The sequence below is a fragment of the Ovis aries genome, chromosome 8 (assembly GCF_016772045.2).
Source record: "Ovis aries strain OAR_USU_Benz2616 breed Rambouillet chromosome 8, ARS-UI_Ramb_v3.0, whole genome shotgun sequence".
In the NCBI taxonomy this organism is placed as follows: domain Eukaryota; kingdom Metazoa; phylum Chordata; class Mammalia; order Artiodactyla; family Bovidae; genus Ovis; species Ovis aries.
This window is the reverse complement of record NC_056061.1, coordinates 36,461,360-36,477,125: the sequence shown is the minus strand read 5'-3', so window position 1 is coordinate 36,477,125 and position 15,766 is coordinate 36,461,360. Positions and strand designations below refer to the sequence as shown.

Here is a 15,766-nt window from a genome sequence, read left to right as displayed (position 1 = left end):
TGAACCGAGAACTTCCAGATGTACAAGTTGGATTTAGAAAAGGCAGAGGAACTAGAGATCAAATTGCCAACATCTATTGGATCATAGAAAAATCTGCAGAATTCCAGAAAAACATCTACTTCTGCTTCCTTGATTATACTAAAGCCTTTGACATTACAGATCACAACAAATTGTGGAAAATTCTTCAAGAGATGGGAATACCAGACTACCTTTCCTGCCTCATAAGAGATCTGTAAACAGGTCAAGAAGCAACAGTTAGAACAGGACATGGAACAATGGATTGGTTCAAAATTGGGAAAGGAGTACGTCAAGGCTGTATATTGTCACCCAGCTTATTTAACTTTTCTGAGTACATCATGCGAATTCCTGGGCTGGATGAAGCACAAGCTGGAATCAAGATTGCCGGGAGAAGTATCAATAACCTCAGATATGCAGAAGACACCACCCTTATGGTAGAAAGTGAAGAACTAAAGAGTCTCTAGATGAAAGTGAAACAGGAGAGTGAAAAAGTTGGCTTAAAGCTCAACATTCAAAAAACTAAGATCATGGCATCCAGCCCCATCACTTCATGGCAAATAGATGGGGAACAATGGAAACAGTGTCAGACTTTATTTTTGGGGGCTCCAAAATCACTGCAGATGGTGACCGCAGCCATGAAATTAAAAGACGCTTACTCCTTGAAAGAAAAGTTATGACCAACTTAGACAGCATATTAAAAAGGAGGGATATTACTTGTCAACAAAGGTCCATCTAGTCAAGGCTATGGTTTTTCCAGTAGTCATGTATGGATATGAGGAGTTGGACTATAAAGGTAGCTGAGCACCAAAGAATTGATGCTTTTGAACTGTGGCATTGGAGAAGACTCTTGAGAGTCCCTTGGACTGCAAGGAGATCTAACCAGTCCATCCTAAAGGAGACCAGTCCTGGGTGTTCATTGGAAGGACTGATGTTGAAGCTGAAACTCCAATACTTTGGCCACTTGATGCGAAGAGCTAACTCATTGGAAAAGACCCTGATGCTGGGAAAGATTGAAGGCAGGAGAAGGGGGCGACAGAGGATGAGATGGTTGGACGGCATCACCGACTCAATGTACATGAATTTGGGTAGGCTCTGGGAGTTGGTAATGGACAGGGAGGCTTGGCATGCTGCAATTCATGGGGTCGCAAAGAGTCAGACACAACTGAGTGACTGACCTGAACTGATGAAAGTGAAAGAGGAAAGTGAAAAGCTGGCTTAAAACTCAACATTCAAAAAACTAAGATCATGGCATCCAGTCCCATTATTTCATGGCAAATAGATGGAGAGACAATGAAAACATTAACAGACTTTATCTTCACAGCCTCCAAAAATCACTGCAGATGGTAACTGCAGCCATGAAATTACAAGATGCTTGATCCTTGGAAGAAAAGCTATGACCAACCTAGACAGCATATTAAAAAGCAGAGACATGACTTCGCTTACAAAGTCAAAGCTATAGTTTTTTCTGTAGTCATGTATGGATGTGAGAGCTGAACAATAAAAAAAGGCTGAGCACCAAAGAATTAATGCCTCTGAACTTTGGAAAAGATTCTTGAGAGTCCCTTCGACAGCAAGGAGATCAAACCAGCCAATCCTAAAGGAAATCAGTCCTGAATGTTCACTGGAAGGGCTGATGCTGAAACTGAAGCTCCAATACTTTGGCCACCTGATGAGAAGAGCTGAATAACTGGAAAGGACCCTGATGCTGGGAAAGAATGAAGGCAGGAGGAGAAGGGGATGACAGAGCATGTGATGGTTGGATAGCACCACTGACTCAATGGACATGAGTTTGAGCAAACTCCAGGAGATGAAGGACAGAGAAGCCTGGCATGCTGTAGTTCACAGGGTTGCAAAGAGTTGGACACAATTGAGCAACTGAACAACAACAAGCAAAAATAAATCAAAGAATTATTGAAATCACAAAGTTGGTTAAGTTCCCAGTTTTGGCTTTAGCATAAAACACTCATACTAATTACTGAACTCTGAAAAAGTGTGCAGCAAAATTTGCCTTCAGGACATACAAAACTTCAGGGCAGCTTGCAGCACAATTAGTGTCTGTCCCCAGGCACTGAACATCTTCTTGACGCCTAACGCCCACAGAGGCAATCCACAGAGAGCTCTTCTCTCTCATCTTCTATGCAGACCAACCAGACCCAATTTAAAATCAGCTAAGACAATTTAATTAATGGATACTTTTGAAACTGCTAAAGAGGCACAAGAAATGAGCCCTCAAGAAGATGTAGGATTAAGACATTTTTAGAGACACAAGTTCATAATTCAGTAAATAGCTACTTAATGATGATTTTACATATACCTCAAATGTGTCCCTTAAAACATCAGCCTTGTTATGACTCAAATCTAGGATTCTTTCGCAAAACATTTTATATTTTCTGTCTAAAAGTATTAGGTCAAGTGATAATTTTATAAAATGATCTGGTTAATTCAATTAGAAGAGTAATTTATTTTTATTATAAATAGAGTATGTATGAATTCCTTAGACATGAAGTTACTAAAAGTAAATTTTTTTGAATTATGTCTAAATGGAAGATGGAAGAGCACACAAAATAAAATATTTTATGTTATAGATGTCATCAGGAGATTTAAGATTCATATGTTTAAAGAATCCTGGTTTTTTTTTTTTTTTCCTGAATAAGACACAAAGGTAATTTATCAAGAATTTCCCCCTTAAAATAAGGTCTGGAATTGTTATTAATCAAAGAAACACTGGTAGTTTAAAACTTGCTCTGAGTGGGTATTTATATTCAATTAGCCAAATTTACAATGACAGATAATGTTTCCAAATGTCATAATAGTTAAACCTCTTTCTCACAAGTAAAAAATACAGCCAGAATGATTTTGAACTCTGAACATTATACTACTTTTACTTTTCTGTTTTATGACATATTTTGTTCTCAGAGATAAAAATATTGTTCTGTTTTCAACTTTTAATTCAGTAATTCTGCAAAATATATCGAAGCTCCAGACTTCCAAAAAAAAAAAAAAATCAACTTTTTTAGTAACCCCGCACATATATCTTAGTCACTATTTTGTGATCATTTTAATTGTCTTGTCCATTACCATAAGAACAGTGAATTTTGTAACTTTCACTCAATAAAGCAGAATGAACTGATGTAAATTCCCCTCTTCAGTTCAAAAACACAGAAGAGGAACTAACACAAACACACATACACTAAGCTAAAGAAATCAGGGTCAGTGACTGCAGCTCTGCTAAGTTGCTTCAGTCGTGTCTGATTCTGTGCGACCTCATAGACGGCAGCCCACCAGGCTCCCCCATCCCTGGGATTCTCCAGGCAAGAACACTGGAGTCGGTTGCCATTTCCTGCTCCAATGCATGACTACTCTCAAAGTTACTGAGACCAAACTGCTGTAATTTATAGATTATTTCACCATCAACAGAGACAATCAATCAAGGCTTCCTGGTAATCAGGGGTAAAGAATCTGCCTGTAATGCAGGAGGGGTGGGTTCAGTCCTTGAGTCAGGAAGGTTCCCTGGAGAAGGAAATGGCAACCCATTCCAATATTCTTGCTGGAAAATCCAATGGACATAGGAGCCTGGCAGGCTACAGTCCACGGGGTCACAAAAGAGTCAGATATGACTTAGTGACTAAACAACAACAGAAACATAGACAATCAAAGATATTTAAGATAAGCTGTTAGCATTCATAAGAGCATATAGCAGGACGGTGGGATATAATATAAAGATACAAAAATCAATACTGTTCTTAAACTCCAATGGTACCTAATACATAAGAGAAATTTTAAAAGACAGCAAAAAATAATACAAGATCCTCTGAAATAAATCTTAAAAGAGATGTATTAATAGAAGACCCACAATAAAAATTACAAAACATTTGGAAGTGCAAAAATGACCTAAAAAGTCGAAAATATACAATACTCATAGATGGAGAGATGACATGATAAATGTGTCGGTTCTCCCCCAAAGTAATTCATAAACTCAATGCAATTTTTACAAAATCACAACTGCTACTGTTGCTAAGTCACTTCAGTCGTGTCCGACTCTGTGCAACCCCACAGACGGCAGCCCACCAGGCTCCTCTGTCCCTGGGATTCTCCAGGCAAGAACACTGGAGTGGGTTGCCATTTCCTTCTCCAATGCGTAAAAGTGAAAAGTGAAAGTGAAGTCACTCAGTCACAACAGATCCTTTTAAATTAGAGTCTGATTTCAAAATGAAAATGCTCAAATAAAGGCTGAAGAACATCTAAAGCTATTCTGAAAAATAATTAAAAAAAAGAACTGGAATTTGTTTATATTCAAGACTTATTCTAAAATAACAGTAATTAAAATAGCATAGGCCTAAGACCAGGCTAGAGATACACAACATGAATCAACAACAGAAAATTCAGTCACAGCCACAATAGTACAATTTTGAATATCATAAAGGTGGCATTTCAAATTACCAGGAAAATTTAAAAAGAAGGTGATGATGAAATAGTTGGCTTTTCTTAGGTTTAAAAAAAAAACAAAAATTAGAACTCTGCCCTCACAGATATAACAACTAAAATTCAGAGATTCAAGATTTAACTGTGAAAAACAAGTTTTAACTCTACTAGAAGAAAAATATAGGAGAAAAGATCTCATAAACTTGGGTTAAAGTATAGGCATTCCTCGTTTCCCTGCATCTCACTTGCTGTGCATTGCAAATACTGTGTTTTTTTTTAACAAATGGTGAAGGTTTGTGGCAACCCTGCACTGTCAGATGATAGCTAGCATTTTTTAGCATTACTAATTTTAAAATTAAGACATTACATTATTTTTTAAGACACAGAGGAGCTATTAGACATGTAATCATCTACAGTACAGTATAAATAACTTTTACATAAATTGGAAAACCAAAAAATTCATGACTTGCCCTATTGCAATATTTGCTTTATTGTGGTCATCTGGAACCAATCTGGCACTCTCTCCAAAGTATGCATGTGGTATTCCCAAGAAAATAGAACAAACTCCTTGTAATTTTAAGTCTGTCTGGATAAGACAGATTAGACACATTTCATCTCACCAATAATTTATTACACCTAAAAGCCCTAGATAAAATACATGAAACAGACATCAGAAGACTCTTTTTGGAAAGAAGAAGTGAAGAAGGATCTCGGGATTCGACAAATAACATGGCACTGAGTTCCCTGGGGTTTCTTTCTTTGGCTTCTATATACCCCAACCAGTTGCCAAAGAAGCTCAAAATGAGATAGCAAAAAGGGGTGCAGAACCCACTCCCAAAACAAAACAAAACACTCAAGATCCAAAGATACTTTTAGATACTTTCTCTAAACAAAGTACTGATGGAGGGCAGCCCTGATGAACAGAAACTTTTTGATAACACCAGAGTTAGTGCCAGGAGAGGAGAAACCCTTTGTAAAGTTTCTGACCAGCACTTTCACTGAGATTCAAAAGAATATTGCATCCCTGATATTAGGAAAGAATGAAGAAGGGATAATCTGAATTGAGGAAATAATGTAAGAAAAAGTGTGACTGCTCCATTGAACCACTGAAAAGCAAAATGAATATTATAACAGCAATTTATCTTGATAAAGCATACATTTGGGGGAGAAGTTTGAAATTAATGGTAGGTATAGAATAATGAAAAATAAGTTCTAAAAAGTAGATTGATGTTTTCACTGATGACAACCTTACTGAACTGGTTAAAGTTGCTCTTCAGTTGAGCAACAAAGAGGTGTCTGTTCCCTACACAGACTATTTCTCATAACTAATAAATCTTAGAACTGTACAATTCTCTCTTGTAAAAGGAAATTTTATATCAAATCTCAATAAAATCATAACTTTTGCTTGACCTGACAATCCCTAGTGAACCACAAAACAGATTACATCTCACATTATATTTAATTTATACAAGATTCTTAACAAGCTAGGTAGTTACGGTTAATTCAATAAGCAATAAAGAGCCAATGAAAGTTTATGAGCAAGGAAATAATACGATCAGAACAGCATGACAGAGAGCTTGCAAAATGAGATCAATTTGCCTTCCCATACTAAAGTAAGACAAAATAAAATAAACAAATGACATTGAAAACATTTTTTTTAAATGACAAGGAAAATTTAAGATTATATTTAATTGTATAATTATCAGAAAACTTACTTACCAAAAGAAATATACAACAGGAATCATTAAAAAGCTATTAAAATTCTAAAAGTGGAAAAGTAAGGAAAGCAGGAAATTAAAAATTCAAAAAAAGTTGAGTGTGTCTGTACTCCCACATGCCCTGTAATATTCCTGTTTCGTTCTCACTACAGCCCAATCTCAAAGGCGGTGAAAGCAGTACAGTCTATTAATCTGTAAAAATGTGAGAATACACAGAAAGATAGGGTGAAGAGGTTAATAACTATATAGTTTCAGGTCTACAAATATTACTGTCACAGATAGTAGGGGTACACTGGAGGAGAATGAAAAGCAAGCATAACACAGGAAGCCACTGATAAACTACTACTGTGGCCAAGCACACGGTTCCTGCCCTTACAGTTAACAAACGTTGCCAAAGCATGCAGAGCAGATCTAGGGAAGTACGGAGATGAACAAACGAGAGACAAAGAGATGGTAATCAATCTTCTGAAAATATAATACATAAATTGAGATGGATTTTGACAAGTTTTGCTTTCTGCATGTATGAAATGAAGACACTACTCAATAAGGTTACTATAATGACTTAGTGAGAATGGTTATATGCACTTACTATAATGATTGGTCCATAATTTGCATTCAAATGTTATTATCTCTTTCCATAAATATTCTTTCATTAGCATCAGTAAGGCAACTGAATATGGCAAAATAGCAATCAAAATTTTATTTGAGAGTGGTTCAAATTTCTAAGACCAGATCCAAAAGCATGGACTTGGTGGACTAGGTATTATTTTATGAATATAAATGAATAATGTTATAAGACTCAGGCAAGAGGAAATAAGGTACTTACAGAGTTCCAACCGAGTTTTTCAGAATGAGTAAGATTCGGACAAATGTCAATGGATAAAGGAGATATGAAAAGAGAAAACGCAAGATGAAACTTACTAACCAGAAAATTCATTTGAGAAAATATTGAGTAAGGTGATTTTAGAAAAAGCAAAAATGGTCTGGCTGAAGTCTATATTAGAAAATCATTAAAAAGGCTGAACATTAGGCTGGATGTAGATTATGAAGAGAATCCAATGTAATATACAAGGAGCTTTCTCCTAAAGTAGTGGTTCTTAAAACGTTTTGCCTTTGGGACTCCTTTGCACTCTTAAAAATTACTGAGGCTCCAAAAAGCTTTTTTTTTCTGGGTTAAATCTATCAATATTTATTATATTATAAACTGAAACTAAGAGATCTTTACAACACAAAAATACAAAGTACTCATTCTATTAACTGTCATTGATGATGAAAATCACATGTTATGTAGCCTCTGGAAAACTCAACTATATTCTTGTGAGATAATAAGAGTAAAAGAAAATAACATCATAACACTGTTACAAAAATGCATTTTAACCTCTTTGATCCCCTGAGGAGTCTCAGCAAATTCTGGGTGTCTCCATATCCATTTTGAGAGTGGCCTTTCTATAGCAATGAGAATGACCAAATCAATGCAGGGAACTGTTCTGGTTTTTTTAACCAGTCTGTTATTGGTATGCAGAAAGACTAGAGCAGAAACATACAGAGGAAAAGCCCTAGATTTGGCATAGCAGTGAGTGAGATATGATTACCACAGCCAAACTTAACATTTATAGAAAATTTCATAAGTCTAGAATTGCAAGTAGCAAAAGAGGAACAAACTGACTTAATTTCTTCCCTTAATTTCATTGTACCACTTTTTCCCTTGCATGGACATACCATATCCTCGTTTTACTGATTTTCTTTCAAATACTACCAAATTCCTTTGATATCCTGGTGGTTTAAATCACCAAGACCACCACCACCAACAATAAATTGTGTTAGGCAAAAGTAACATATTTTAGCAGAAACTTATCACAGACTTTGAAATTTGAAAACTTGGAATCCAGTTCTTTCTACATGATTTACTAGAAATGGTACCCCAGGCAAGAACTGTTACCTCAGTAAGCCTCATTCTCCTCAACAGAACGGCAGTGTTACATTTGCATTGAGTGATAGATTATGAAACAACTATACTGAAGAAAAATAATTATGCTAAATAAAATGATGTCTAAAGTAAAATAAAAATTATGCATATTTTATAGATGATAACATTAGTACATTCTTATGGTAGAAAACATGGGGGGAAACAATCTTCCATAATCCTACCACCATATATAACTACTATTAATGTCATTATTCCTCCTGATAGTGTTTTGGTTGTTATATAGAATAGATAATTATATTAACATAAAGAGTTGTTTCTGTATTTTTTTCTAAACTTCAATTTCTAAAGTTATTACAAATTCCCAGAAAACATAACTTTAAGGAATATTTTACTTCATCAAGTGAAATATCATACTGTCTAACCAGTCTTCTATTCATAAATATTTAACTTCTTAATCTTTGCTATGTATCTTTTAAAATACTACAGAACACTGTTGTTTAGTCACTAAGTCATGTCTGGTTCTTTTGCAACCCCATGGACTGTATGTAGCATGCCAGGCTCTTCTGCACATGGGATTTGCTAGGCAAGAATACTGGAGAGAGTTGCCATTTCCTTCTCCAGGAGATCCTTCTGACCCAGGGACCAAACCTGTATCTCCTGCATTGGCAGGTGGATTTGTTACCACTGAGTCACCAGGGAAGCCCCTATATGAACATGCCTGTATATAAATATTAAGATTTGATTTTTTTAAGAGTGTCTATGAAAAAAGAAGTGTCGACAAAAAGTTAAAATAACTGGCAAAACTTACCAAAATGTTTATTACAATGCACTCTGTCCTTACCAAGTCCAAAATACATTCAACTGGAACTTGATTTTCTATCTTTGCTATGTGGTTCACTGTACCCAGTATCCCCACTGTTGAGTTGGATTAATGTATCCCAAAATGTACCTCTATCCAGAAGTTAACCTTATTTAGAAAGAGTATCTTTGTGGACATACTGAAGGGAAGGACCTTCAGATAAGATCATATGTATTGGGGTAGGTCCTAAAGAAGAGTAGGAGGAAAGATATGCAGGACAAGCGTCCATGTGAGAAGGAGGCAGAGACTGGAGGGATGTGTGTACAGGCCACAGAATGCCAAGGACTGCCAGCAGCCACCAAATACTAGGAGAGAGACGTGAAAGGGATACTGTATCAGAGCCTCCAGAAGGAACTAAATCACACCGTCACCCTGACTTCAGACTTCTGACCTCCAGAACTGTGAGAGAATTAAGTTTCTGATATTTTAAGCCACAATGCTTGTGATAATTTGTTATGGCAGCCTTAGGACCTGAAGATAATCTCCAATCACATTTTAAATCAATGCCTATTCACTGTTTCAAAAGCCTCATCACCTATTTTCCCCTAAATTCTCCCATTAATATTTGGTTACATATTATTTTATTTTTTTAAAGCACTATGAACATCGCCTTACTTCCATGTTGCATCCATTAATGATAATCCAGTTGCAGTTCTAACGTAGTTTTTGTCTACTCATAGTGTAAGCTCCTCGCAGGCAGAGATTGTATCTTAGATGCCTTAGTTGTCATACATTCCACTTAAACAGTGCTATATACAATGCATGATTTAATGGCATCCTATTTGCTAAAAAAAGGATGACTGAAAACTTTTTTATGTACATTAAATCATCTTCATGGAATAGTTTAGAATGCTTATGGGATCATTTAAAGGTCTATATATTTTCCTGCTCTTAAAACTGAAGCCTGGTCTTATCTACATCCTTACTGCCTATTGTTTTAAAAGATCAGTATCTATTGACAATGACTTAAATATCTACACCAGCAATCTAACAATATTCAAGATATAGCAAGAATTATGGAAGTTAGAAGGGATATAACAGAATAAAGCGCCAGTAAAAACCTCTTCTGTAGATGCTAAGATGTGGTTATAAACAAAAGAAGTTCACCATGTAATATTCATATTACATTTTATAGTTACTAAAGGAACAGTTGCTTAACAATTTTCACAATTACCTGGAAAAAAAAGAATAGTATTAAACAACAACAACAAAAATCTAAGTATACAACATACCTGAGTTCGTAAAATTTCATTTTTTGACAACTGCATGTCACCAGTCAATTCTTTCACAACGATGCCCAGTGGCTCTAGACGTTTGCTGAAGTAATTTGTCATTTCCGCTGCCAAGGCTTTCATTGGAGCAACATATACAATCTGTGCCCAAGAAACACTAGCTTGATGAATGGGTAAAACTACAATGTCATTTGTTTCAAAGAAGTCAACTGAAGTCATATTTAATGTGACATACGATTCTAGCCACTTATGGTGAAAAATCTTAATATTGATGGATGAAAAATACTTATCTTTGTTGTATAAGTGTACAGCTGTTTAAAGAACTATGGAATGCTTATATAGCATCTTCACTTTGAAAATTGGTGCTCTAAAGCTAAGTGCATTTTGATAGCTTTCACAGGGGTAGTGGGACTTCCTTAACACAAAGAGGTATTGCCTAAAAGTAATGAAGGAAACCACGCAGCATAGTTCATATGACTTCATTTATAATATCCTTAAAAACTACCAGATATCAGACAATATACACAACTGCAAAATGGTTTCAGATTTTATAATTTAAAAAGCTGCTGTTCAATTTAATTCCTACCTTAAATTCATTCTTTTTGATAACACCTTGCTGAAAATGTTGGCGAATTTCATGTAAAACTGTAAGCATCGCAATGTTGGTTTTTCCAGCTCCAGTAGGGGCACAAATCAGCATGTTCTCATTGGTGTTGTAGGCAGTCTCAAACACAATTGACTGGATTCTATTGAGTCTCCTCATTCCTTTAAAAGCCAGCTGTCCAATCTAAAAAGAAAAAAAAAAATTATCCACGATAAAATGAAACCGTGAAGGTCCCACACAAAACACTAAATGCCATCTTTTTTTTTAATTAAAAAGAAAAACTAATTTATTTAGTCTCTCATATCCTATATTTAAGCTGTATACAGTTGAGAACAACTCACAACTATTGCATACTTCTAATGCACCTGGGAATTGACACTCACTAAATTTGAAAAATATGATGGGACTATACCTGTATCCAGCACAAGCTGGAATCGAGATTGCTGGGAAAAATATCAATAACCTCAGATATGCAGATGACACCACCCTTATGGCAGAAAGTGAAGAAGAATGAAAGAGCCTCGTGATGAAAGTGAAAGAGGAGAGTGAAAAGGTTGGCTTAAAGCTCAACACTCAGAAAACTAAGATCATGGCATCCAGTCCCATCACTTCATGGGAAATAGATGGAGAAACAGTGGAAACAGTGGCAGACTTTATTTTGGGGGGCTCCAAAATCACTGCAGATGGTAACTGCAGCCATGAAATTAAAAGACACTCCTTGGAAGAAAAGTTATGACCAACATAGATAGCATATTAAAAAGCAGAAGACTTTTTTTGCCAACAAAGGTCCATCTAGTCAAGGCTATGGTTTTTCCAGTAGTCATGTATGGACGTGAGAGTTGGACTATAAAGAAAGCTGAGAGCCGAAGAATTGATGCTTTTGAACTGTGGTATTGGAGAAGACTCTTGAGAGTTCCTTGGACTGTGAAGAGACCCAACCAGTCCATCTTAAGTGAAATCAGTCCTGAATATTCATTGGAAGGACTGATGTTGAAGCTGAAACTCCAGTACTTTGACCACTTGATGCGAAGAGCTGACTCACTGGAAAAGATCCTGATGCTGGGAAAGATTGAAGGTGGGAGGAGAAAGGGACGACAGAGGATGAGATGGTTGGATTGCATCACTAACTCAATGGACATGAGTCTGAGTAAACTGTGGGAATTGGTGATGGACAGGGAGGCCTGGCATGCTGCAGTCCATGGGGTCACAAAGAGTTGGACATGACTGAGCGACTGAACTGAACTGATCATCACTGTCACGTGTCATCTTTGTCTCTTATATGAAGCTCCTAAAATACTATGGCAAATGAATGCTGCAATTTCCAGTCTTCATAGACTCATGACAAGCAATTTAGAGTCCACTATTCCTAGATTAGAAATATGATCATGTCACATTCCAGCTTGAATATTTTCTCAAACTTCTGTCAATTTTAACTATACAGAATACATAGATCCTTTAAGACACAGAAGGTACAGCAAACAGTACCCTTCAAAATGTGAACCCTTGTTTATAATCTTCTACTACCACTATCTATACATACTATTCTCTGGACAGTCTTTGTGCCTTTGCACTACTTATAATGCCTTTCCAAACCTGGAAAAATTCTTCATTATCACTTTAAGTTCAAATGTAATCTCTGGTTCCCTCCAATTCCATACATAATTATTCATGCATTTATACTTTTCCATAATTCGAAACATTGAAGGGAACTCCCATTTCTCTCAGCAGCTAGACATTCCATATAACCTTCTTTATATATTGTCATTATGATCCTAACCCACAAACACTGAAATAATTTGTTTATATGTACATCTGGCCCACTGGATCAAAACTAAGAATTCTGTTTTATTACTCTTTGCATTACCATAGTACTTAATGAGTTGCCAGGAACATAGTACGCTTAAAAATAAATTTTTATTGATTGATAAGTCAGTGGAGTAAATGAGGGAAAACAGTACAAGTCTTAAAAAGATACACACTTCATACACAATATCTTCCAAAGGAACAGTAAACTGGATTTAAGCAAAATATGTAGTAGTTCTAGGAAAAAAAAAGAAAAACCTATATTCAACCTTGACTAAGGAACATTTCCTTTGTTCCTAAAGCTTACAGTTCAATCAAGAAGTAAACTAAGGCATTAGAAGAAAATACTGACAAACAAACCTATTATACACAGAGGTGCTAAGACTTGAAGTCCACTGGAGAATGGAATGGCAAGCCACTTCAGTATTCTTGCCTTGAGAACCCCATGAACAGTATGAAAAGGCTAAATGATAGGATACCAAAAGAGGAACTCCCCACGTCATTAGGTGCCCAATATGCTACTGGAGATCAGTGGAGAAATAATTCCAGAAAGAATGAAGGGATGGAGCCAAAGCAAAAACAATACCCAGTTGTGGATTTGACTGGTGATAGAAGCAAATCCGATGCTGTAAAGAGCAATACTGCATAGGAACCTGGAATGTCAGGTCCATGAATCAAGGCAAATTGGAAGTGGTCAAACAAGAGATGGCAAGAGTGAATATCGACGTTCTAGGAATCAGCAAACTAAAATGGACTGGAATGGGTGAATTTAACTCAGATGACCATTATATCTACTACTGTGGGCAAAAATCCCTCAGAAGAAATGGAGCAGCCATCATGGTCAACAAAAGAGTCTGAAATGCAATACTTGGATGCAGTCTCACAAACGACAGAATGATCTCTGTTCGTTTCCAAGGCAAACCATTCAATATCACAGTAATCCAAGTCTATGCCCCAACCAGTAATGCTGAAGAAGCTGAAGTGGAAAGGTTCTATGAAGACCTACGAGACCTTTTAGAACTAACACCCAAAAAAGATGCCCTTTTCATTATAGGGGACTGGAATGCAAAAGTGGGAAGTCAAGAAACACCTGGAGTAACAGGCAAATTTAGCCTTGGAATGTGGAATGAAGCAGGGCAAAGACTAATAGAGTTTTGCCAAGAGAAAACACTGGTCATAGCAAACACCCTCTTCCAACAACACAAGAGAAGACTCTACACATGGACATCACCAGATGGTCAACACCGAAATCAGACTGATTATATTCTTGCAGCCAAAGATGGAGAAGCTCTATACAGTCAACAAAAACAAGACCAGGAGCTGACTGTGGCTCAGATCATGAACTCCTTATTACCAAATTCAGACTCAAATTGAAGAAAGTAGGGAAAACCGCTAGACCATTCAGATATGACCTAAATCAAATCCCTTATGATTATACAGTGGAAGTGAGAAATAGATTTAAGGGCCTAGATCTGATAGACAGAGTGCCTGATGAACTATGGAATGAGGTTTGTGACATTGTACAGGAGACAGGGATCAAGACCATCCCCATGGAAAAGAAATGCAAGAAAGCAAAATGGCTGTCTGGGGAGGTCTTACAAATAGCTGTGAAAAGAAGAGAAGCGAAAAGCAAAGGAGAAAAGGAAAGATATAAGCATCTGAATGCAGAGTTCTAAAGAAGAGCAAGAAGAGATAAGAAAGCCTTCTTCAGCAATCAATGCAAAGAAATAGAGGAAAACAACAGAATGGGAAAGACTAGAGATCTCGTCAAGAAAATTAGATACCAAGGGAAGATTTCATGCAAAGACGGGCTCAATAAAGAACAGAAATAGTCTGGACCTAACAGAACTAGAAGATATTAAGAAGAGCTGGCAAGAATACACGGAAGAACTGTACAAAAAAGATCTTCATGACGCAGATAATCATGATGTGATCACTAATCTAGAGCCAGACATCTTGGAATGTGAAGTCAAGTGGGCCTTAGAAAGCATCACTACAAACAAAGCTAGTGGAGGTGATGGAATTCCAGTGGAGCTGTTTCAAATCCTGAAAGATGATGCCGTGAAAGTGCTGCACTCAATATGCCAGCAAATTTGGGAAACTCAGCAGTGGCCACAGGACTGCAAAAGGTCAGTTTTCATTCCAATCTCAAAGAAAGGCAATGCCAAAGAATGCTCAAACTACGGCACAATTGCACTCATCTCACATGCTTGTAAAGCAATGCTCAAAATTCTCCAAGCCAGGCTTCAGCAATACGTGAACTGTGAACTCCCTGATGTTCAAGCTGGTTTTAGAAAAGGCAGAGGAACCAGAGATCAAATTGCCGACATCCTTTGGATCCTTGAAAAAGCAAGAGAGTTCCAGAAAAACATCTATTTCTGCTTTATTGACTATGGCAAAGCCTTTAACTGTGTGGATCTCCTTTGGATCCTTGAAAAAGCAAGTGAGTTCCAGAAAAACATCTATTTCTGCTTTATTGACTATGCCAAAGCCTTTAACTGTGTGGGTCACAATAAACTGAGGAAAATTCTGAAAGAGATGGGAATACCAGACCACCTAACCTGCCTCTTGAGAAACCTATATGCAGGTTAAGAAGCAACAGTTAGCAGTCGACATGGAACAACAGACTGGTTCCAAATAGGAAAAGGAGTACATCAAGGCTGTATATTGTCACCCTGCTTATTTAATGTATATGCAGAGTACATCATGAGAAACGCTGGGCTGGAAGAAACACAAGCTGGAATCAAGATTGCCAGGAGAAATATCAATAACCTCAGATATGCAGATGATACCACCCTTATGGCAGAAAGTGAAGAGGAACTAAAAGCCTCTTAATGAAAGTGAAAGTGGAGAGTGAAAAAGTTGGCTTAAAGCTCAACATTCAGAAAATGAAGATCATGGCATTCAGTCCCATCAGTTCATGGGAAATAGATGGGGGAACAGTAGAAACAGCGTCAGACTTTATTTTTGGGGCTCCAAAATCACTGCAGATGGTGCCATGAAATTTAAAGACACTTACTCCTTGGAAGAAAAGTTATGACCAACATAGACAGTATATTCAAAGCAGAGACATTACTTTGCTGACTAAGGTCCGTCTAGTCAAGGCTATGGTTTTTCCTGTGGTCATGTATGGATGTGAGAGTTGGACTGTGAAGAAGGCTGAGCACCAAAGAATTGATGCTT

The 15,766-nt window shown here is 36.9% G+C and overlaps 1 protein-coding gene across 1 annotated transcript in view; it reads right to left on the bottom strand.

Moving 5' to 3' along the window:
- The window catches only part of ASCC3 (activating signal cointegrator 1 complex subunit 3), a 341,266-nt gene that overhangs the window by 233,142 nt on the left and 92,358 nt on the right, over nucleotides 1-15,766 (bottom strand). Inside the window, exons 9-10 of the mRNA XM_027972421.2 lie at nucleotides 10,763-10,963; nucleotides 10,177-10,317 (exon numbers count right to left, since the gene is read on the bottom strand). Of these exons, the coding sequence (XP_027828222.1) occupies nucleotides 10,177-10,317; nucleotides 10,763-10,963 (342 nt within the window). The remainder of the gene's footprint in view (nucleotides 1-10,176; nucleotides 10,318-10,762; nucleotides 10,964-15,766) is intronic.